General features: G+C 36.1%; 1 protein-coding gene across 1 annotated transcript in view; it reads left to right on the top strand.

Moving 5' to 3' along the window:
• LOC138716547 (protein gooseberry-like) overlaps positions 1–26,167 on the top strand; it is a 374,575-nt gene that overhangs the window by 260,637 nt on the left and 87,771 nt on the right. The window contains exons 4-5 of the mRNA XM_069849706.1: positions 4,756–4,927; positions 16,313–16,482. Of these exons, the coding sequence (XP_069705807.1) occupies positions 4,756–4,927; positions 16,313–16,482 (342 nt within the window). The remainder of the gene's footprint in view (positions 1–4,755; positions 4,928–16,312; positions 16,483–26,167) is intronic.

Consider the following 26,167-nt stretch of genomic DNA (forward strand, 5'->3'; position numbering starts at 1 on the left):
TATTATTATTATTATTATTATTATTATTATCACCTGGATCCGGAATTTTACATCATAAAAATGTGGAAAATATTTATGTTTTTGTGTCCTATTAATCTAAAAATATGTACCAAAAACTCGAAAATATGTCCCAAAAATGTTCTTCAATTTTACTAACCTCTACATCCTATCGGCGTTTCAGTACGTAACAAACACCATTCTCAAATTTTCACTAGTAAAAGAATGTTGATTATTACGAAAAAGGCCTTGTAACGTAAAAATGTTCTTTCCACATCGCATGTCGTGAGCATAGTGTATTTTAATGAAGCAAGTTGCAGTCAACGTTTTGAAATATAGTTGCATTGTCTCGTAGATACGATGCAAGCAATGAACCACACACACATATAAGTTCTTAGGCCTATTAGGTCGGGGTAACTCACTCTCCCATGGTAGCTTTCTTCATGTAGGCCCTATGCCGCTCCAACGGTTAGAAGGAGAAGCACTTTATCATAGTTAATCCCATCTGGCCATAACAACTCCACTGATTCATTAAATAATCTAGCTATAGTGGTATGGTTAGCAGCACTAATTTCTTGGCAGTTCAGAAAGAAAAACAATAAAATCCCGAATATATGTGAGTTTTATGTATTTATTTCAAAGGATCTGGCTTTATGAAATTTCATTACCAATATGTGATTTAAATGGCGTGAATATGTTAGGAGAAAATCCACAAACGATTAGGGAAAAACGCAAATTTTGCTTGAAGCAAGTAAAGCCATAGGTTTGGAAGTAAATCCCAAAAAGACAAAGTATATAATTATGTCTCGTGACCAGAATATTGTACGAAATGGAAATATAAAAATTGGAGATTTATCTTTCGAAGAGTTGGAGAAATTCAGATATCTTGGAGCAACAGCAACAAATATAAATGATACTCGGGAGGAAATTAGATGCAGAATAAATATGGGAAATGCCTGTTATTCGGTTGAGAAGCTTTTGTCATCTAGTCTGCTGTCAAAAATCTGAAAGTTAGAATTTATAAAACGGTTATATTACCGGTTCTTCTATATGGTTGTGAAACTTGGACTCTCACTTTGAGAGAGGAACAGAGATTAAGGGTGTTTGAGAATAAGGTTCTTAGGAAAATATCTGGGACTAAGAGGGATGAAGTTACAGAAGAACGGAGAAAGTTACACAATGCAGAATTACACGCTTTTTATTCTTCACCTGACATAATTAGGAACATTAAATCCATACGTTTGAGATGGGCAGGGCATGTAGCACGTATGGGCGAATCCAGAAATGCTTATAGCGTGTTAGTTGGGAGGCCGGAGGGAAAAAGACCTTTGAGGAGGCCGAGACGTAGATGGGAGGATAATATTAAAATGGATTTGAGTGAGATGGGATATGATGATAGAGACTGGATTAATCTTGCACAGGATAGGAACCAATGGCGGGCTTATGTGAGGGCGGCAATGAACCTGGGGGTTCCTTGAAAGCCATTTGTAGTTAGGGTGATTTAAAGACAAATAAATCCCGAAAATATGTGAGTTTTATGTATTTATTTTAAAATATTTGGTTTTATGCGCTAACATACAAAATATGCATTTTTATGTGAAATAAAACTATCCCAATTCGGTCCTGGAGGTGCGTAATATCGCCATACGAAATTTCAGCTATGTTCAATGAAGGAAAAAAATATGTAAAAACATAAAATTCGGGGCCCTAATTATCATTAGTGACCAAAGATCCGAGGTATGCAAAGTTTTCAACTTCTCAAAGTTATAATCTCCTACCTCTATACCCTTCATGTTTGCACTCGCCTTCCCACTGGCTGCCACCATGCATTTAGTCTTTTTTCCTTAATAACTAATCTTATTTATTTTCTTTCTATCTCCATGTAGAGGATTCGTTTTTTTGTTGACCACTATTTCTTTATCTGGTTTTGGGAGAAAAAAAGGGAGGACGGAAAGATAGAAGAAACAGGAAACAGGAGACTGAGGTGAAAAATGTGTTGTTGTTGTTGAAGAAGAAGAAGAAGAAGAAGAAGAAGAAGAAAACGAAGTAAAAGAGTAAGCAGAACGAAAATAGTACAAGTTAAGAATAATGATACAAGAAAAGAAGAAGAAATCGAAAGGAAAAATAATCGAAAGAAAGAAATTCGAAATCGATTGTAAATATAAAGGAAATAATAAACTGATGTATGAAATTGAAAATAGAATAAATCGAAGGAGACTGAGTGAAAGAATAAGTCTGAGATGAAGAATATGTGACAAATATGTAAACAAGTAAGTCGAAAAAAATCGGAGTTTACTAGTTCGGTCCCATGGTAAAAAATATATACTAGTTCGGTCCTGGGTCATTAAGTTAACAGTACTAGTTCGGTCCCGGATCGAAAATAGAGCAGTAGGCCTACTGGTTGAAAATCAACATTTTTCCTTCCCATTCTATGCAGATTTAGGATGGTCATAAGGCAGGGACCGGTAAATTCGTGACTCGAGGCTGCGAACTACGAAACTGCCTGCCTATTCACTAAGACATAGTTAAAAATGTTGATTATAATGTAAATTGTACAGTCTTAAAGTTCAGAGTAGTAAGTGATACTAGAAGCTATGTTTTTGGGAGAAATATGTAGGGCAGTGTTTTTATATACAGTATTTGAGACCGTTTATTTATTTAGATACAAACTCTGTAATTTTGTCTCTAATATATTGTTATTTCTTTAATTGATCTGGTCTTCTTTTTGTTTCTAGACGTATAATTTCTATGGCAAGTGTCAAAAGAAAACATGTTGGATTCGATAAGACAGCTAGTTTATAATATATTCTACTATGACAGTCTCTTTAATATACAGTCTATATATATAGGCCTATATAAAACTTGTATATACCTGGATAGTTTGGACCGAATTAGTACTGTACCTTTCTGAACCCCTGAACGAATTAATAGGTCTACTGTATATTTCAGGTATTTATCTGATGGGACCGAACTAGTATGCAACCGAAAAATCCGGAGAAGAAAAATAAGTAGGGCCCGGTTTCTTCAACCTTTGTTAAATTTTAACTGTAAACTTGACAGTTGAAGCATTTCTTCAACTACTGTTAGTACTAACAAACTGTTAAAACCCGTGTTAGTTTAACTGCCCGATTTCATGCAGTTAAATGATGTTAGCATAGAAGTATTCAATATGGCTGTTGCGTAAGGGTACGTACACGTTGGAGCAACGATAAACGATAAAAGAAACGATCTAGCGACGCTTTGGTATTATAAAAGAATGAAGTGTTCATATCGGAGCAACGAGGACGCGGGAAGCGAACATTTTGATTTATCAGTAGAAGATATTCTATGCATTCACTAAATGAAAGAAGATATATAGGAAATATCAGCTGCTAAGTTCAAGGTTAATATAAGTTAAATACGTACAAAATTAAACAAGTTTCTCATCCCAAAGATAGTATAAATTCGTTGTGTTGTGATTGGTTCTTGTGATCACATAACATATAACCAATAAATACACAACTGATCAATTTGCCAATATCTACAATAATTAATTTAATATGCCGAAATAATAATAAATCGATTAATATTCGGATATATTGACAACCACCGGTAATTATACAGATTAATATTATCTTAATCAGAGATCATATAAACGACAAGAGCGGAGAAAATGGTACTTTTCTTTTTCGTCGCTTTTATCGTGTATCTTCGCGTTTATCGTTGCTCCAATATGCACACCTCAATGACAATGCATGCTTCAATTCTCCCTGATATAGCATCGCTGCTTCTTTTATCGTTTATCGTCGCTCCAACGTGTACGTACCCTTAGATGCTGAACTTTTATATCTTGACTATTTAGAAAATGATATCTATGAATACATAAACAAAGCGGATGATTTCAGTGATCGACAGAGAGAACAGAAGTTCGTACAAAAGTATAGGCTAATTTCTGCCCTCACTTTTCGCTTTCAACATAGATCCATTTGTTTCTTTATTCTCAATTATTGGTTTATATTGCAAAATTATTTCCAGCAGAAGACTTCGCTCGAACGAAGAGAAATTAGTCCCAAGATTTCTTTTTGCTCCTGTGTTTTCCATTTCACAACAGCAATACCAATACGTCACTTCATGTTACTGTGATAGGCCTGCAGACAACGGAAAGAAGCATAAAACCAAACCTGAGAGAATAGAAAGACTTCTATCCTCTCTGAATCAAACAACGGAAACAAGCGAGAATCGCAATTGTCAGAGTTAAGAAAACAGAATTGAGCCTATACTTGGTTATAGGTTATGGTTAAACTCTAAGATCTCTGATCCTAACAGAGAGTTAACAAACAGAATATTAAAATGTGAAATGTAAAGTTGAAGAAACGGAATATTTTTAACAGCAATTGATACTTTTACCTTAGAGTTAATTAACGCTGTGTTACGTGTATTTTAACAAAGGTTGAAGAAACCGGGCCTATGTCTATAAAACTGAAAAATTCCGCTTTAAAAGTACTTGCAACTAGCAGAGGAAAATTTTAATATTAGGTCCATTGAATGTAGTTTTAAAAGTAGAAAGTCGTGTTGGTCTTAAGGTTGTTGGCAAAAAACGGAACTTTGGATGTAATAGTTTTTACCCGTAGTGGAGAAGTGAATAAATATAATATTGAAATGGCCGCAAATATAGGTTATCATGTGAGAAGGTGTCCTATCTGTTAGATTATTGTATGTATGGTATTGATCATAGCCACTGCTACGCACGGATTGTTGAAAATTTGTTTTGTCGCGCAGGTCCGAGCAGCGGGGACGAGTCTGACACGGAGTCAGAGCCGGGCATCCCGCTGAAGCGCAAGCAACGCCGCAGCCGCACCACGTTCTCGGGGGACCAGCTGGAGGAGCTGGAGCGGGCCTTCCAGAGGACGCAGTACCCCGACGTCTACACGCGCGAGGAGCTCGCACAAAAGTAAGTACATTGTTTCTACTAATTTTCAAAGTTTGTCCGCTCCGTGACTAATCGGAATTCTCCATCTAACCCTACTTCAGCCCAAGTCGCATTTTTTTTTTTTTTTTCGTTGAAGACTAAATTGGAACAAGGCAGGAGTACTTACACAGTCAACGAACTTACAGGGGTTCAAGGAGTAATAGTTCCGCATTGCGTGTATTTAACATTGTCTTATTTTACGTTCATTTTGTTCCAAGTATCTATGCAAATGAATAAGGTCCATTCAATACGAAAACGACAACATTAAAGTGAATAGGCCTACATAATCATATGACATGGCTGTAGAATTGAGAATTTCATGCGCTATAAAATCCCAAAATATGCATGCATTCATGCACTATCAAACTATTAAACATGCACGATCAAGCGAAAAATACATTAAAATATGCACTTTCATTTTTGTTCCAAATTTCTTATTTCACTTCACTTCACTTCACTTCACTTCACTTCACTTCACTTCACTTCACTTCACTTTTTTTTTTTTGCACAGTTAACAACTAACAACATTTCTAAATCGTTTCTGTGAGGTTTCTGCGCTTGTCAGTCAATATGTTTTTGTAGGCAGATAATGACCTCTCTACATCGCAAGACGTTATGGGTGCAAACTTGAATGAACCTTTTTCTTTTCGGAATGTGTATTATATGTCTTTTTCGTGTTAAATTCTGTCGTACCTGGTTAACATATTTCGGCCTTGTATCGGTCTTCTTCAGAACTGGTTGTTGCTGATCTTGACGCCTTTTGTTTTGTTTCCTGTGGGGGTGTGTTTGTCTAGTGCAGCGGTAACCAAAACTCGAACGGCAATGATTACACGCGAGAGAGAGTCTAAGAAGTAAGGAGACGGGGGAGAGGTACATGGCGTGAAAACTACAACCAGTGGTGGTTCGTGCACTAACATTGAGTTCTTCATCAACCCCGCGAATAAAAATAGCAAGCTTTGCTATATCAGTAATACCACTACTGTCATCAAGAACCAATAAAAAATATATACAAATTTTCTAGCTTTTTTTTTTAGTATTCCTCAATGAATACAATCAGAAATTTCCTGAATTCTCTTCTGGATATTTAATCGAGAAATGCGCAGTTTTTTTTAATTAATTAACAACTTTCATTGGACAAATTGATCATTACGCTTTTATAAAACTCTCCATCGTTAGAAGGTTTAAGACAACGAGCTATTTCGTTCGCCACTAGATAGCTGGCTTCCTTACATTTATTTATGTCATCTTTCTCTTCATGACGATGAGTGAAGACTGATTTCAGTTCTTGGAATTTAATAGCTCACTTCATTACTACACTAGCACGTAATATTCAATCAGTTTCTCTATATATTATTATTATTATTATTATTATTATTATTATTATTATTATTATTATTATTAATATTATTAAATCAATACTAGTAAATAATTGATAATAGTCATCAAAAGATTTTAAAAAGAAATTAAAATGGAGATGTAGCGTAGTAATTGTTTTATCATTCAAGGGAAGATATAGGCCTGTATATTGAGGCACGTGTATAAGAATTATGGTAACACTTGCTAATAAATAATAATAATAATAATAATAATAATAATAATAATAATAATAGTAATAATAATACCTGTTATGCCTGTGTATTCAGCGTAATTCTCTGTAATGCCGCTTCTATATACCAGAGCAGTGCTATATACTACTGCTAATTCAACCGTTGAGCAAAGTAACATATCACATTTTCTCCCACAGAACAACGAATAAATTACTCTTCCCATATTGTACGAAAATTTCTATTTCTGCTCGTAGAGACAGAGGGTTGTTAGAGCGATATGGTACCGACACTGCTTACCTTCAGTACGTGAGCGAGACGGAGAGCAATGTACAGGAAACTCCCCTTACCAGTATGAATGTCTTTAATTACACGATGTAATCACGATACCCAGTTTGGTCACCGCTAGTCTAGCGACTAGCGTGTTAAATACAAGACCACGGAGGAAATTACGAAAGTGTAAGTATTATTTCGTTTAATTCACAAAAGTCTTTTATATGCGGGTTATCCGACTTTTCTTGATTAACCGTTCGGTCCATTTCTTTCAATACTATGGATAATAGAGGTTCTACTGTAATGACGTGGCCGTATTAACAGAAATGTAACCAGATTTATCGAATGTCAAATGGATAAACTTTTTCACATTAAAATTGCTCTTGCGCTTATCTCTAATTTTTAATGCTCCATGTATTCATTGATTAATAAATAAACAATCCAGTAATTCATTGAAAAAGTCAATGGCTCAAAAGTGTTTAGAACGCCCGAGGACAAAGAGATGTAGGAGGAAAGAAGAACTTGTCTTGAAAGTGTAGTGAAACAAGAGAGAGTAAACCTTTCATTAACCAAGTCACATCCATGAAGACGATGCAGAGGACATCTGACTGAAATCCGTTACCTGTTGAACCGTGTAAATTCAACGTCATTATCAACAGAAAACTCTATTCGCGTGCCGATGAGTCTCGAATGTCTGGGTCTGGCCCATCAGCCATTCTTTGTGCACAGTCTTGGACTAAGTAATTCGACATGGCCTGTCCAATTAAATGTCATTATACTTAAATAATTATAAGAGACAATTGTAAGTAAAAATATTTTTAAGACAGCAATAACAGCAATAGTAGTTTATTATGAAGTAATAACCCTGGGCACTGGTCCGTTTCATTCAATTTATGAATGACTGTTGTCTAGCAAGTATTTAGTTTTAGCCTAACAATTTCGTCGCTTTCCAAGTCGATGTTCAGACACGTCTAACTTACTTAACGATTTCGTAGGAGTGCGTTCTAGCATTATAGTTTTTATGTCATCGAGTTTTCTTCAGTTAGAACGCGATTTATGTGCTTTCTTTTAATTTAGATATGAGGTGGTTTCTCTTACTTTCTTCACTAAATTTTGGATTCTTGAATCATATGGTTGTTGAACGCCATGGCATTTCCGCAGAAATATAGTACGAGAATTTTCGTGCGATTCATTTATAATATAGGTATGTACCGGTACGTGTCATATATTAAAATAGGCTGTTATAATGTGTACTGTACTGTCACGATCTACAGTAAGCTACACTGCACTGAATAGAAGTCAGCTGTATACTAATACTGTAATTGTATGTATGTATGTATGTATGTATGTATGTACAGTATGTATGTATGTATGTATGTATGTATGTAAGTATGTATGTATGTATGTATGTATGTATTTATTCACACTGCAATGGGTATATACCCGGTGGCAGTGGTAACTAATTACACTCAATAATGCCAATAATAAACTTATTAATTAAAAATACAATTAATAATAATACTAATAATTAATACTAACAATAATTTATAATAATAATAATAATAACAGGGAATATCCTAAATTAAATGAAGCACGATCACTTAAAATAACATTTAAAATAAATCTAATTTGTATCTTAAACCTAAGTTTGAACTAAAACCCACGAGTATGATATGTTCATATCTGCACAAGTACCTTTCAACATTACACTCATTTCGCTGTCAACTCACTCACTGCACTGGAACTACGACACATTTCACTGATTCTATCCTGATTTCGCTAACACTTCAAAAACATTTCACTGTTCAAATACTTTGCACTGCCACTATAAACTATAAAGCTTCACTGACAGGAACACGTTTCACTTACACAACACACTTCACTGACACAACATAATTCTTCATTGATACAACACTTCAATAACAAAATATGATTTACACCCTTTAAATACTGTGTATAATTACCGTCTATTAGTAAAGTCCTTAAGCCTATTTTTAAATACATTTTTGGTTGTTGGTAAAGCCTTTAGTAAGTCTGCAGGTAAAGCATTCCAGTCCCTGATAGTACGATTGAGAGAAGAAAACTTTCCAGTGTCCGTCCTCTGTCTTCTTTCCCTCATTTTATATGAGTGGTCGTTCCTTGAAGAGTAATTTGGCGGCTGCAACCTATTTTTTATTTCTCTCCAGGCAGGCTCACCTCTGTATGTAATCTTGACATCCCCTCAACCTGTGTTATCTGTTCACATTATGCAAAATAAATCTTTCCCATAATCGATCTAGGAGAAATGTAAAGAGTATTTCCGCGGCAGTTGCGTCATATAGAATGGTGCAAAAGTAACTACACACTTAGGGAATGTATGTTTCTAGGTTGGTAGGACGTACTACGTACGTTGATATGGTTGGTAGGAAACAGGAAATGACGCGTAGTGGTAACAAACGAATCATTTATTTATTAACCATAATAACTTAGTTCTGACAACACAAGTAACAGTTTTCACAAAATGTTAACGAAAGAAAGAATTTTCGCTTTGAAGACCGCTTATCAAAGCGGTGTAAGTGCTGTACTGAGGGAATTGGGAGAACATTTCGAGTCAAATTCACCAACACGTAAGGTTGTTTACAATTTCATCATCATCATCATCATCATCATCATCATCATCATCATCATCATCATCATCATCATCATCAACAACAATACGATTTAGGCCCATTGGCCTGTTTCGTCTCCATAGCAATATTAAAATTCGTCTTTCCAGCGTTATCTAGGGCGCCCGATTCGTCTTCTCCCTTGGGGTTTATAATGGTGTAGTCGGTATGGAATGCGGGTTGGTTCCATCCTAGATACATGTTCATGCCATTTGTTCCTATATTCTGTGATCGTTTCTATAATATTTGGCATATTTAGTTCCTGTCGTATGTCTTCATTTCGCTTGTGGTCCAATAAGCTATATCCTGCTGTTGGCCATAGCATTCTCATTTCAGCTGTTTCTACCCTCTTCATTTGTTGAGTTGTCATACACCATGTTTCCGATCCATAGGTTAATGTTGGAATTGCCATTGTTTTGTAAAATTTTAAAATTGTGTCTTTTTATTGTGCCATTTAACTGCTGGAATTTAGAGAGCTTCCTATCTATGTCATTAATTTGTTCATATGATATCATGCAACCTAGGTAATTAAAACAGTTCACTTGCTCTATGATTTCATAATTAATAATTATTTTTGTTCTTAATGGCGTTGTTCCCTTAAAACCCATCACTTTAGTCTTTTTAGTAGATATTTGAAGATCATATTCTTTTGCGATGCAGTTCAGTTTAAACAAAGCTCGTTGGAGGCCATCTTCTGTGGTTGTAAATATAGCCCGATCATCTGCAAACAATATTGTATTTAGAGGTGTATTGGTTCATAAATTTGAAACTGAAGGTTCTGTTTTGAATGCACCTCGCAGTGGGGGACCTGGGACTGCACGAACTGAGGAAAATGAACTCAATATATGTCTGGCTGTTATGACTAGTCCAAAGGAGTCCACAAGACGATTAGCAGTAGAGATTCCAGAAATGGCACGTCGGTCAATCCAAAGGATATTGCATTAGCAAAACTTCGTAGTTTACATTCCATGCCTGATGTATGGGTTGTTGGAAGATGATCCAGACAGGCGGCTACAATTTGACCAGAATTTCTTTCTTAACATTTTGTGGTCTTATGAGGCTCATTCAAATTATCGGGACATGTAAACCGATATAACCGTACTTATTGGTACACGGAAAACCAACAATCTGGACAACAACATTCAGCTGTGTTTGCATGTGTGTCATAGTGTTCCAGGTAGACTTCAACGGTGTATTTATGAAGAAAGGAGACAGTTTGAACATAAAAAGATGTGTACTCTAATTTGTTGGTAGGGCCTATATCGACTGCCTCCGTGGTCTGTTAGTCAGGATACTGGCTTTCAGATCCGGAGGTCCCGGGTTCGATTCCCGGGCTCGGCTCTCAGTGAATTTTTCTTGAAGAAGAAGGATTCCCTGGATGTCTAGGGTCTGGAAATTTGTATGAATGTGAGTGTGATTGTGAGTGTGCAGGGGTTAATATTATAAGCAATCATCACAAATATAAAAATACATCAAGACTGTCGCTGGGCAGTAACCTGGACACACTTTCAGCGTCACATTGTTGACAAGTAACGCCATCTGTTAGCACAACCATAAAGCATCTAATAGATACTATAGAGTTGCCAACAACGAAAAAAGAAAAGGGCCTATATCATGTTCAAATTATTCAAAATTAATATGAGTGTAATAAGTGTGTACTTACTTTTGCGCCACCCTATATATAACAGTTAAAGGCATTTAACTAAGCGAAATCTGCTTCCTGGCAAAGGCACTGTACGAAAACTTTGTTGTTAAATTCGTTTTTAACCGAACACTTCACATAATTTCAGCAACTGATTATAGACAACATTAAATCAGCTAGTACATACGTTTCTGGCTTTGTCTCAGAAAGTGATGGACCGAATTAATTTTTTGGTATCATTTAATGACTAACAATGATATGATTGCAGGGATTAAAATGAATGCAAGCCATTTATTTACAACAAATGACAATAGAAACGGAATCACAATAGTTCACGGCCTACTGATAAATACCCAAAGATCCTACACACGCGATATGACCTAAGATGTTAAAGCGTGTGTAAATAAACTTAACAAAATAGAAAACGCCAAGCAACAGGGACTCCAACTATACCAGGCGACAACTGTTTTGTTTTCTAGTACACACAGTAATAACCATAGATAGGAAGTTTGTACGAAAACAGTAGATTGCAGCTGAGTACAGCACCGCCTTCCTTATACAGTAGTGGCAAAAAACCGGACCGACCCTTGTAGCTGATTTCAGAGCCTTGTTCACCCAGAGCACGATTTTGTTCCTTATTCAGATTTATTCCCAGTACTTTTTGATTGCTGGTAAAATTCATGTTCTGGGAATAATAAGTTAATTAAGTAGTAAAATATCGCCGCAATCGAAAAGTATTGGGAATAAATTTGAATAAAGGACAAAAAAAAAAAAAAAAGTTTTCTTCCCAGGCAGGATTTGAACCACGAAAGTCTTAGTGACCAGTCTATCGTGCTCTGGGGTGAACAAGGCTCTGAAATCAGCTACAAGGGTCGGTCTGGTATTTTTTTTTTTGCCACTACTATACACAGTAGAAGGACTCTAGAACACGGTTAACCTGAAACCACTTGCCGCTCTCCCATCGGGCAATAAGTTTCGCTCCCTGCACATTGCAATAGTGCTCCTCCTTCACTTTGGGATTACGAGACATCATTATAATACTTATTATTGTGCAACGAAATCTTAAGGGGATAGGCAGTAGAGAGAGAACAGCTCTCTCGGGGATCGGTTATAAAAAGCAACAATCTTACAGTGAAAACATCCACTCTAGAACTGTGGCAATTTGACAGAGGACGTAGGGAACGTTAAGAGCTGTAGAAAGCACCAGAGATTCGTAGAAAAGTCGTAAATCTCTCGAGCTTCAGGAATCGCTGATTCACAACTCTACTTTAGCACTGCAGCTGCGAAAAAGAGCACTCCAACAATTGTAAAGATTTTTCCTATTTTTTCTTCCAGTGAATGACTAGTGGCTTTAAAGGCAGCGACAATACGGCTGTAAAGTGATCATACCGAGCTGTCGTATAGGGCGACAGGAGTTCGTTGTCCCTCCAGCGCAATAAACGCTAGCACTGAAGGACGGCACGGTGCAGCGATATGGTTCAGACCGCGCAGTAACAAGCAGGCGTGGAGATAGGCGGCACATAAACTTAACGTATTCTCAAGTGATGCGAGTCCATGCTGACTGCATTGCAAGAGAGTTCCGTTGTTTGTGAATTTTAGTGTTGCTCCATTATCATCTCGAGAATAAGTAGTAGTAGGGTTTAAGAAGGGCGCGTCAGCTACTATGGCTATTTGCGCCCTTCCGAGAATAAGGATGAAGTGGTTCATATAGGCAAATCCTGGGAAACTAGGATGATGATGATGATGATGATGATGATGATGATGATGATGATCAACAACACAACTTCTGACATGAAAGTAATATCTAACTTACATTAAAAATAGCAGTGTTGCACTTTAATATAATATTTATCATTAGACCGCGGAACTACATGCAATTACGTTTCTATTTATGCTTTTATTTATTTTGCTAATATTTGTAACATAAAATATAACATAAACAGATAAAACTTTAGCTCACCCCCGAAGTAGAACTCGTGCTCTTTGGCATATTGAAAAAGTAAAAATGGATCTTTACAGATCGTGGTTTTTACATTCGAATCAAGCCAACTTTATTTTGCATTAATGCGTATTTCAAGGGTTTTTCCTTTTAAATGCATATATATTTCTATTTTTCATATTTAAATGCATATTATATTAACATCTTTTCTTATTTTTCCTCGATTTATTATCTAATTTAAAATTTTTTTTATTGACTCTTATACGTTTACTACGTCATACTATTTTTGACGAATAAAACTGTACGAAAGGAGGTGTTTCAATCAATCATGGCTGTTTATCGCTATAATTTTATCACGTTTCTTTGCCAACATTTCAAAACTGCAAATTCTTTACGGTACTATAAAACATGCTTTGCAATCATTATTTGTTTCCCGCATAGACAGTCAACTGAAAATTGCGGCTCCGTTCAAACGTTTTAGTGAAGCTAATATTAGTCAAATATAATTTTAGTAAGTCAATTAATACCAATTTTATTATATGAGTCCTTGGCAGCAGAAGTGGTGTAAGTCAAAATTGAGTAATGAGGTTTAAAGTAAAAGTTCTGTAACATACAGCGCAGAATAGCAATTAATATGTCCTTCGTGCTATCCACTGACTACTAATAGTTTAAATAAATTGAATATTAATTGCTACTTTGCGCTGTATTTTACAGAATGTTTACTTTAACCTCCATTACCCATTTTTGACTTACACCACTTCTGCTCTCAACGGCTCATATTGGAGTACTTTATTTCTTCTAATCTTTATATACTTTCTTCTGTTTTTATCACTTCCCTACCATTTATTTCTTTGTTTGCCAACATTTCAAACTGCAAATTCTTCACGATACTATAAAACATGCTTTGCGATCGTCATTTGTTTACCGCATAGGTAGCCAACTGAAAATGGCGGCTCCGTTCAAACATATTGGTGAAGCTAACATTAGTGAAATAGAAGTTAAGTAAATCAATAAAATTAATATTTTATTGTATTAGGGTACTTTATTTCTTTTAATCTTTATATACTTTCTTTTAAACGTGTAGTAAATAGTCAATTAAATCCCACTCGAGTTTTGATTTTCTCTAAAATAAAAAATCGAAACCTATAGTGAGAGTAAGCTTACTGCTGATACAAATAAGAATAATTTCCAAGATAAAAATTATATCAGAAATAAAACCAATAATTATTTAATTACTATAGAGAAATGAAACTGCTGTGACGACAATGAATACTTTTCTCTAGTGTTTAGGCCTAAGTTGAGTCGTTTTCCACTTTAACATGAAGCTATCTGCTTTTCTGTGTACGTACTATCCATGTAGGCCTAAGTGTAATTTTTCAGGAGCCAGGGCGAAAATACGCGTTGCCTAGATGTCATTCAGACTTTTACTACTACTTCTACTCTAATTTCGTTAAACCAAAAATGAATGTATAATTTGAATAATTTCAAGGGAAAAATTGTTCCGGTGCAGGGTATCGATCCCGGGACCCTTCGCTTAGCGCACGAATTCTCTACCGACTGAGCTACTCCAGTAACTATATACGATTTCGCCAACAAAATGATCATACTCGGCTTTATGTTAATTTTTAATTTAAATTATGGTTTATTTAACGACGCTCGCAACTGCAGAGGTTATATCAGCGTCGTCGGTGTGTCTGAATTACGTCCCGCAGGAGTTCTTTTACATGCCAGTAAATCTGCTGCCATGAGCCTGTCGTATTTAAACACACTTAAATGCCATCGACCTGGGCCGGGATCGAACTCGCAACCTCGAGCATAGAAGGCCAGCTCTATACTAACTACGCTACCGAGGCCGGCAGCTTTATGTACTGTATGGTGTCGTAGTGGTGCATTATATTATGTTTCCGTCTTCCTTTTATAATTTTCTAACATATAAGGCGCTGAGAATGTTCTTCAGCTGCTACAAAAATAATAGCTTTTCCATAACATATGAAAACGAACATGGTTGATGATCACTAGGGGGCAGATGTTGATGAAAAGTTATCGTCTAATTTTTCACATTAGGACGATGCCTATTAATATAGAAATCCTTTCTATGTTAATATCAACATAAAAAAGTAACTTCTTATATTTCATTTTTTGCATTTTTTGACGTTTTTGAACTAATAGGTCATTTTAATATATTTTCGGCATTTTTTGGTCATGTTTAATATTTTGAAGAACTTTTAGATCATTTGGAATGCATTTTACTTTCTTCTTTACCGATAGGTCTGTTAAATCATTTTCTAACCAAATAGGTCAGTAGTAATTACCTACTGAATAAGTGAATAACAGTGAAGTTTGAGTTTTATAGTTTGGAACAAACTCTAAAGTCCATCCCTCATTCCACTGTAGGCTTCACTTCACACAACGGAAGAAATATAAAATGCTTGACAGCAGCTTGGTTTAAGTGAGGACTTTGACCGCTACCGTTCTTTTGTCAGTACTAGGGTGTCTTTAGAATTTATATTTGGAAGGGAGGAAACCTTCACCGTGGCCTGGACAGGACGTTGTGTCCTCAACATGGTTCGGAAGGGATGTCAATTGTAATATACAGTATTTTTAACACAAAGATTGCAAGAATGCACGCTGCGCCCACAATTTGTTTTGTCATTCACACTCCCTCATCTGAAAGATCTGGTAACAAAAGTGAAGCGCGGAAGGAGGAGGAGACGGAGAATGAAGGCACTGACATGGACTACCCCTGATTGAAACACATTGTAAACTCTCATTAAAATCTATAGTTTTCTCTTAAAACCTTCATTTTATTGCATGTTATTTTCCTTTATCTTAGCCAAATTCCAGGAAGTTGCCTCCTCTCCGAGATTTGCAGGGCAGTCATTAAAACAAAGTGACTAATTTTTAAGAAGTTGTGGCGCGAGTACTGTGAATAATATTTAAATGTCATTTTCTTTTAATTTTGTCATCTTTCCATTAGTTTAAAGGCATTTTAATGATCATTTTAAGTAGATTTTTAGGTCATCAACATTCGTCCCCTAATGATCACATTTCTTTCGTTTTCATACGTCTATTATGCACTACAGGTAATTACCACTATGAGAATATTGAAGAATTCTGAACTGTTAACTAGAGCACCCCACTCCTTCACCGCAACGATTCCAATCCTGCTCTGTGCTCGCGAGTTATTTCTTCGAATCTCCTCCTTCAGCTGAGTGCTAGCTAGCCTTCAATGAGCACCGTTTGGACAGGGTTGGTCTAGCAGTTCGACTAACGGTGAGCCAGATCAAGCATCTGTAACATGACTATGTCATTATTTGTTTTCAGGACGAAACTAACAGAGGCCCGTGTTCAGGTATGGTTCAGCAACCGCCGAGCCAGGCTGAGGAAGCAGCTCAACAGTCAGCAGCTCAATGCCTTCAACTCCATGTCGCTGCAGTCCGCGTTCCCCCCGCAGTACGCCGTGCCAGACCCCACTGCCAACTTCAACGCTCAAAGTGAGTACACTCATGAATTGATTTAGCTGAATATGCCATTAGACGGAACGAGTATTGTACAGCAGTTACATACCACGCTTTTCAGTGTTCTAGGCTGACCATATTTCCTTGAGACAAAAACGAGACATTGGGATCGCAAAAACTGGGCGGAAGTGTAGTGCAGGGCTTCCCAACCGGTGTGTCGGGCAGCGCCATAGAATGTGTCGCGAAATTTTCAAATTGAAAAATAAATTTTATGCAATCTAGAAAGTCTATTTACAACGCATTTTTAAATTTAGAACGTAGTCTTTGATATGGTACATTTTATTTTGAGACAGACTTTACCAATGAAACATGAACACCTGCAACAATGCTCAGTTTAATTTTTCTGCCCGGCGATAATTCGAATGAAAGTGAACACTGCAACAACGTTTAGTAAGTCGTTTGTTTACTCTTTCCACTTAGTAATAAACAGAGTTTAGAATCATCAGAACATACATGTGAGCAGGTGATAATGCGACTATTTTATCAAAAGTGCTTTATTTAGATTTTATCATGGACAAATTTTTAATTCGAAAAAGACAATCTGAATCAAGTTCTGTGTTAGACGACAGCAGTGTTAATTCAAATAATGTGAGCGAAAATTCCCTTCAGGGTTCACAAAAACGTAGGCCTACTGCGTTTTATAAATTTAGTGGTGAATACTTGCAATATGGTTTTACGTGGCGAGGCGATGAATATAAACAAAATCTCAAGTGTCTTATATGCGAAAATGTTTTGTCAAATCAGTCGATGGTACCGAATAAACTAAACAAATATTTACAACTTCCGTTTTCAACGTCATAATTGTGTGAATCAGTATTTTCTACCATGAAAATAGTGAAATCTAAACAAAGGAATAGACTGCTGCATCATGAAGGTGATTTACCTGTTGTCTGTCAATCATAAGGCCACGCATAGAGAAACTCTGTGCAACCCACCAAGCGCAGACTTCACATTAATTTAAATAAGTGAATTTTCAAAAACGATAATAAAAATCTTTTATCAGACATCTAGTATAGATAGGTTGGAATTATTTGTTCCCTTCTAATGCCACTCAAGTTGCTGCTTGTTTTTTTTTTTTTTTCGATTGCGTGTTAACTTCGACTTATTTACAACACTGGATATACGACACTACAAAGACGTTGTTATCATGCTTTTATTCTGGCGGAATGCGCATTAACGGCGTTCCGGCACCTTCTTCTTGCATTTTTCGTCATGAAACCGAAATATGTGTGAAGAACTATGTTTTTAATATAATTTTTCTTTGAATTCTGCTTAGACCTTGAAAGTCTTAGTTGGACGAAAAGGAGCTTAAAAACGACAAAACTCCCCTGCAATGAACAGTAGGCCTAAGCACCTCCCTGTCCTCTATAATATATTCTACACAGAGTTCCACCACATTTTTCTCCAGAAGAAAAGCACTAGTTGTTATTATTACATTATTATTAATAAAAAATAAATGTGTCGCGATATAGTGAGCCTTCAGTGAAGTGTGTCGCCAGCCAAAAAAGGTTGGGAATCACTGGTGTAGTGTATAGTATTCTGTATTTAAGAAAAAGGTGGTAAAAGGTTTTGTTACATGAACATATTGAAGCCACTGTTCTTCAGTAACAAAACCCATACAAAAATATACAGCCTTTGAAACAATTGATGCCGCGACTCTTGATGGTGAAATAGTGTATTACGATACAAGGTTTGTAATGCACTTCACATACGTGTATTGTAGAGTATTTTTTGCACGATAGTATATTTTGAAAATAATATATATATATTTTTTGTTTAGTTATTTAACGACGCTGTATCAACTACTAGGTTATTTAGCGTCGATGAGATTGGTGATAGCAGATGGTATTTGGCGAGATGAGGCCGATGATTCGCCATAGATTATCTGACATTCACCTTACGGTTGGGGAAAACCTCGGAAAAAACCTAACCGGGTAATCAGTCCAAGCTGGTATCGAACCCGCGCCCGAGCGCAACTTCAGAACGGCAGGCAAGCGCCTTAACCGACTGAGCCACGCTGGTGGATATATATATATATATATATATATATATATATATATATATATATATCGTCCCCCCTCTGGCAAACTAGCGAAAGTGACAAATTAGCGAATCTTCACTTAAGGTCTACATTGGACAATCTATATAAGAACTACATTCTGGCAAAGTATTGTATCTGCATCTCCTTCTTTATGGCTACAATAAGCTGTGCTTTTTTCACCGAACTACGAAGCTAGTATATTAGACTATGCAGAAGTAGCGAATCTGCACTGTTGATAGTTTACCATAGTCATTATTGTGGAAGTCGTCAATATTCATTACGGCAAATTAACGAAAGTGTCGGATCAGCTGTGTGATTGTTAGAATTTTCCCGCGGTTTTTGTTTGTCTAGAGTTTTTTCTGGACACATTAAATATCTCCGAAGGTTTAGTCAGAGGAGCACTATATAAAGAAAATGAACAAGGAATTTTACTTCCTGAGATGAGAGGGACACATGAACCAAAGAACAAGCTTAATACAGAAGACGAAGCATTCATTAGGGAACACATATTGTCTTTCCCGATCGAAGTCATACTACTGCCGGAGAAAAAGTGAATACAAATATCTGGAACCCAATCTAAACATTACAAAAATGTATGAACTGTACGGAAAGAAATGTCGTGACTCAGAAACAAGATATTGTGCAAGTAGTGAAAAGTACAGGAGAATTTTCCGTGAATACAAAATTACCTTCCATGTTCCTAAGAAGGATCACTGCAAAACTTGTTCACTATATATATATATATATATATATATATATATATATATATATATATATATATATATATATATATATATATATCTTTAGTAGGTTATTTTACGACGCTTTATCAACGTCTTAGGTTATTTAGCGTCTGAATGAGATGAAGGTGATAATGCCGGTGAAGTGAGTCCGAGGTCCATACCGAAAATTACCTAGCATTTACTCGTATAGGATTGAGGGAAAACCCCGGAAGAAAACCTCAACCAGGTAACTTGCCCCGACCGGGAATGGAACCCAGGCCACCTGGTTTCACGGCCGTAGAAAAAAAGAAAATTAACTGAAAATGAAAAAGAATTGTACAAAGAACATGCGGAGAGGAAAGAAGCTGCCCGTAATTTGAAAGACTTTGATAAAGAGAAAGCAAAGAATGACAAAACAATGTTGGCATTTGAATTCGATTTGCAGGCTGTTTTAAGTAGGCCTACCTCAAAAGGAGCTCAGGGTCCATTTTTCTATGTAAGGAAGCTGACTGTGTATAATTTAACAGTTTACAATTTAGGTGATGCTTCAGTAGAATGTTTTGTATGGGATGAGACTGAAGGAAAGGGAGGAAGCGTGGAAATTTCAACTTGCATTTACTCTTACCTCATGAAATATCCTAATGCTGAGACTGTAATGATGATGTCAGACAGCTGCGGAGGACAGCAAAAAAACACAAATTTTGTATGTATGTGTCTAGAAGCAGTAAAGAACCATCCAAAATTTCAGCAGATTGATCATATTTATTTTGAGTCAGGACATAGTTTAATGGAGTGCGACTCTATACATAAAAACATATTTATGTCTGCAAAACAACTCCCAGTGTACACTCCAGAAGGGCGGGTTCAACAGATAAGGAATGCACGTAAGAATCCATCACCCTCTAGCACGTCTGGCCGCGAAACCAGGTTGCCCGGGTTCGATTCCTGGTCGGGGCAAGTTACCTGGTTGAGGTTTCTTCCGGGGTTTTCCCTCAACCCAATATGAGCAAATGCTGGGTAACTTTCGGTGCTGGACCCCGGACTCATTTCACCGTCATTATCACCTTCATATCATTCAGACGCTAAATAACCTGAGATGTTGATACAGCGTCGTAAAATAAGCTACTTAAAAAATCCATCACCCTACAATGTTTCTTCATTGGTACATGATGACTTCCTTGACTTCAACGAAAACAAGAATAATTTTACAGCTGAGGAAGAGAATACTTCTTTGCCCTTCCGACAAACGGTGTGGTTTCGTTACACAAAGGATGCACCATGTACGGTTCAGATAAAGACTGGGTATGAAGATAGCTACCGTACTTCAAAAAGTTCACTTTCAAGCAACGAAGGGGCCGCCCATTAAAGTCTGAACCAGTGAAACCTTACTGTGCAAGATCATGTATATCTGATGCCAAACGGAAGGATCTGCAAAAACTTTGTGATGACCTGCAAATCCCGAAGGCATATCATGGATTTTATGAAAGCCTTCCATCATCAGCAACTGTGAGAGATGCTTTAGCAGAGCCAACTATTTCAGAGGAGTCAGACCAAGAATAGATTCGAAAAGTATTATTAAATAAAACAAAACAGTCTTTTTTTTTAAATTATTACTGACCAAAAAAAAAGTTGTTTCATTATTTCTTGAATGTGCCCTCAACTCGTAAATTAAATGTTCCAATAAAATATTACATTCACTTCTTATTTCTTTTCATTCCCTCTAATTTCTAAGTACAAATGTATCTACTTAAATCACAATCATTAGTAAAACAATAACGGCTGTAGTGCAGATTCAACACTTTGCACCATGATGATAGATGGGATGTATAATAATATCACTCAGGCAAAATAACGAAACTGCCATTTCTTCCCTTAAAACAAAGAAAAGCACACAAACCGAAACTAATCTCAAACAAGTTGGTAAACTAGTTTTTTAACACATGAAACAAACCATGTAAGAATAATACTTGATTTTACGTGAGCAATCAAAGTTTGTTTTAGCTCTCCTGAAAAATTAACAATTTGCACTTTCGCTAGTTTGCCAGAGGAGGGACGATATATATATATATATATATATATATATATATATATATATATATATATACTAAATCTTAATATTCAGTACGTACGTTACACTATGAACAGCTGACTGATGTTAGCTGTCTGGCCAACGTACAAACTTCACCATCAACTTCAATATGAATGAGTAAAAATGATTCAGATACTTATAATATCCCGGTTCACTTTGAATGTTTTTTATTTCTTTTTGTTAAGTGAAGTTTCATTCAATTGTTTAAATAAAGTTCAGTAGTCCTACATTTCAAGTGCAGTGATTTGTTTCGTATAATGTATATTAATTAACACTGCCTTTTTAGCATATATAGAAGGCAGTGGTTTTCATTACAACTTGGAAAATACCTGTGCGCCATTAATTATTTCTAAGACTGTACGTAGACGTAGAGGGGAACTGTATTTCGTATCATGAATATTTCTCCGATGAAGTTGTTTATGAATATAAGCACAAAATCCTAACTATAGAGTAGACTAGACTAAAAGCCTAAGAAACGAACCGGTGTAATTTAAAAAACTGGATAGTTAATAATCTGGCAATAAAGATCATTCAAATTGTGTGTAATGGTGAGGTGGAAAAAAAATGTAACAGCGAAGGAACAAAATTTCCATAGGAAATGGAATTTTACTTGCCTCACAACCATTTCATTCACCATTAACGTCAGAAAAAAATTCAGAGGTTAAACTTCAGTCCCTTCAGTGGGAAAGTCCATAAGTTGACTGATCTTAGTATTTTATACAGAGTGAATATGAACTATAGGAACAAACTTCAGGAAGTGATTCCTGACAGCAAAAGGAATAAAAATGTTAATGAGAACATACTCGTATGTCCGGAAATGCACAGAGAGTTCGGAATACAGCAGGATAAAATTCCATTCCATTCCATTGCACGATTCTAGCCGTTTAATTTCTGACAACATTAGAGTAGGTGTTCGAAGTGTCCCATGATCCTCAATACAAACGTCCACGCGTTACATCATGGATTGCCAGACCTGTTCGAATGTCCCGGCCTGTATCCGAATAGCGTCACAGGCTGCGTTGATACATTGTTCAAGTATCTGCACAACAGAAAATGGCCCAGCAAACACGACACTTTTAAGGGTGCCCCAAAGGTAAAGGTGAAGTGAGTTTTTAAGTCCGGTGACCGGGAGGGCCATGCAACAAGACATCGTCCGATCCATCTTTTGGGGAAAATGTTGAGATGTTGACGAACGTCAACACGGAAGTAAGAAGGAGGTCATTCATGCATCAATTAAATGACCTGTCGTACTTACAATAAGACATTTTTCAGCAAGAGAGGCAGAGTGACCTGCAACAATCGCAGATACTCGGCCATTAAGGCGTTGTGGAAGAACTGATATCAGTAGACGATCACCGAAAATCCCAGTCCAAACATTGATGCCGAAGCTGACTAGTGCTCTTACAAGGGAGTAACATGAAGAACAGTGTTGTCATCTATCATGGAACATATGTAGTTCCGAACATATGTTCACATGAGTCGTTTTGCTCATTTTCCTGTCAGGAATAACTTCCTGAAGTTTGTTTCTATAGTTCATATTTACCCTGTATATGGCTTGTTTGTTTTCTCTGATGCTCGCTTTTCGCAGTTAGAAACGGGTTGTCAGTGAAGGAAAAAACTGAAGTATTTCGCTGTGGAATGGGTAACTATTTGAATTAAATTTGTATTACGTTGTCTCAAATTTTCAATAGTTATTGGCAGCTATGTAATTCAAGCCACTTGAATGTAAGATTTTCATCAGAGTATATATCTGATGTATCATATTCATTATCCACGGTTTTGCTGCGGACATCGTTGTGAATACTATTATCTGAATTTGGGACAGTTTTGCTTCAGTTACAGTATTTCCGCTGTAAATACTATTTAATCATGAAATGTTTTAAAATGATACCAAAATTTAATTTTCAGACGAAAAGATTCTAAAGTTATAGTGTCACCGGACAAAAGTTTTGACTAATTCAATACATTTATAATATTCAACACATTTATATATGAGTGGATATTTATCTGTATGTGAAGTAAATTATACGGGGTGAACCGTAAGTAATATCGTTAATTTCAGGGGGTTATTCATTGAGATATTTCAAACAAAAAAGTTTAATACAGTTTTACTCGTTCTTGCTTCCTTTTTGAGATAAAAATTGAAGGGGTGAGAATAATATAGCCCTAAGACACACAGACAAGGTTTCGCAGCAGAGTATATTAAAGGTTTAGAGTCCAGTGCTATTAGATGCATGTCATAATTTCTTCAGCGTATTTATTTATTGAGTAAATTTCATAATATTTTACTAGTAACTTCCTCATATGTGTAAGAAATGAATTCGCACAAAAATGTTTTTGTTGAAATTGTGACTTTGACTATCTCATTCTCACCCCTTCAATTGTTTTATATGAAACTTTTCATAGCGTGTTTTGGGAAAACCATTGATTTAATTCCGAACTCCTCAGTCAATTTAAGAGAGCAGTGTATTGTGATAATGAATTATAGAAAAACATACAGGGTGTCCATAAAATAAATAACTATTTTCATGAAAACGATATAGTTCATGATATTTGTATTCATAAAACGATTGTACACTACAAACTCACTCATACACACTCATTGGTTCCTTTCGACACGTCCATTGATGTCCTTGCACAATTCCCATCTGGACACGGTTTCACGGAATGCATTTCGCAGAAACTGTGGTGTGATTAGTGACACTGCATCACGAATTCTTTGTTTCAGTTCATCAACGTTAGACACTTTTCTTGTGTAGACCTTGGATTTAACAAATCCCCATACAAAAAAGTCTAATGGGGTAAGATATGGGGATCTTGCTGCCCATGGTCTACGGCCACCTCGTCCTATCCACCGGTTGGGAAACACTTCATTCCACTACTCTCTAAAATTGTTGCATAGTGGCAAGGGGCCAAGTCTTGTTGGTAAACAACAGTGTCTACGATACCATCTTGTTCCAATTGCAGAAACTCTGTCAGCATATCCAAGTAACAGGCACCAGTAATGGTCTTCTCTCTGAAAAAAAAAAAAAATGGTCCATAGATCTTTGTCTGCGTGATTCCCAGCCACACATTGGTGAACTTCAGCACTTTGAACGCTGTTGATTTCGGAATTTGCAATTGACGCGAAAGATAACGTATAGATTTAGGACTCCGTTCAATTGACTCCCGTATAGCGTCGATCAGCTGGACTTGTGGAAGGTGACCTGGTCGAGACTCGTCAGCAACATTGCCTGTTCGTTGAAACTTATTCAACAGCCTCCATATGCATTTATTCGTTGGTCCATCCTTTCGAAATTTCCTTTAAAATCCTCGTCGCAACTCATCGTACGAAACACACTGTAGACGCCATGTCACAACGGCAACAAGTTCAGCAATAGTCAACATTGTACTTATTGGTCAACCTATAACAACAAAAACATTCGTAAGTTAGCATAAACACAAAATAGTTCCTTATTTTATGAACATTCTGTATTTATGCCCTTTAAATATGCAGAATTTTGATCCGAAAAATGTAACATTTTAAAATTTATTTTTAGAACGAATAGGCCTAGTTACTTTTGTTCGAGTCAATTTACTGCACATTTGAAGGACAGAATTAAAATTATTTCAATTACTCTTAAATTGACTGAGCATATTGGGAATTAAATCAATGGCTTTCCCGAAAAACTCTCTCAAATGTTTAATATAAAACGATTTTTATCTCGAAAAGGAAGCAAAAACGAGCAAAATTGTATTAAACTTCTTTGTTTGAAATATCTCAAAGAATAGCCCCCTGAAATTAATGACATTACTTACAGTTCACTCTGTTTATAAATAATGACGCTTTAGTTTTAACATATTCTACACGAGAGTTACTTTATGGAGCTTCATAGCATTTGTTCAACTCAAATTTTAATAATGTACGTACACAGTTAAGCTACTGTTTAAAATGTATCATACGTGCAGTATGTAGGCTACAGAATGCTATTTAACGTTAAGATTTCCTACAGTTAATGGACCTTCGTAGATCTATTTATATCAAATTTCTATTAACTCTGAGATTACTTTTCCAGAACTTCATTAAGATAATGCAGCACAAAGCACATTTCAGAGTTTACGATAATAATATCTAATTAAATTTAGTAATTGGTACAATTAAAGCAGTATTACATAACATAAGAACTAGTTAATTTTCATAGTTTATTATGACATTATTTGTGACTGATCCTCCTTCATGACCGAATTATACTTTTCATACAGCTGTTTTTTTTTTTTTAACAGAGCATATATTAAACTGTCTCATTTTATAAATACTTGGAAACAATCTGAATGTACTTGAAATGAAGAATTACATTTTTCTAGGCTGTATTCTACAGTTTGGAGCAGCAAAGATTAAAAGTGTTAAGGAATGCTCTGTCATTATTTCAAGAGAAGCACGTGATAAACTTTAATGGTAAATAACGTGATTTCTATGCGTTCAGAAATACCAGTCGCGACATTTCTCAGTGTGCTGTAATGACTTAAACGTTGTTCACTATTCAATCAGTTATACAGAGTGAATCAAAAGTCTGGAACCATATAAATATCTTCCATATGCTTGATTTTCGATTCTATAGGTGTTATACCTCTGGATTGAATCATTTAAGCAGATTTAAATGCCATTGACCTAGACCGGGATCGAATCCGCAGCCTCGAGCACAGAAGGCCACTGCTATACTGACTACGCTACCCAGGGACAAAACACTTTTATTATATAGTGTAAACCGTAAGTAATGTCATTAATTCCAGAGGTTTATTCTTTGAGATATTTGAAACAAAGAAGTTAAA

Source organism: Periplaneta americana, chromosome 16 (genome assembly GCF_040183065.1).
Source record: "Periplaneta americana isolate PAMFEO1 chromosome 16, P.americana_PAMFEO1_priV1, whole genome shotgun sequence".
In the NCBI taxonomy this organism is placed as follows: Eukaryota; Metazoa; Arthropoda; class Insecta; order Blattodea; family Blattidae; genus Periplaneta; species Periplaneta americana.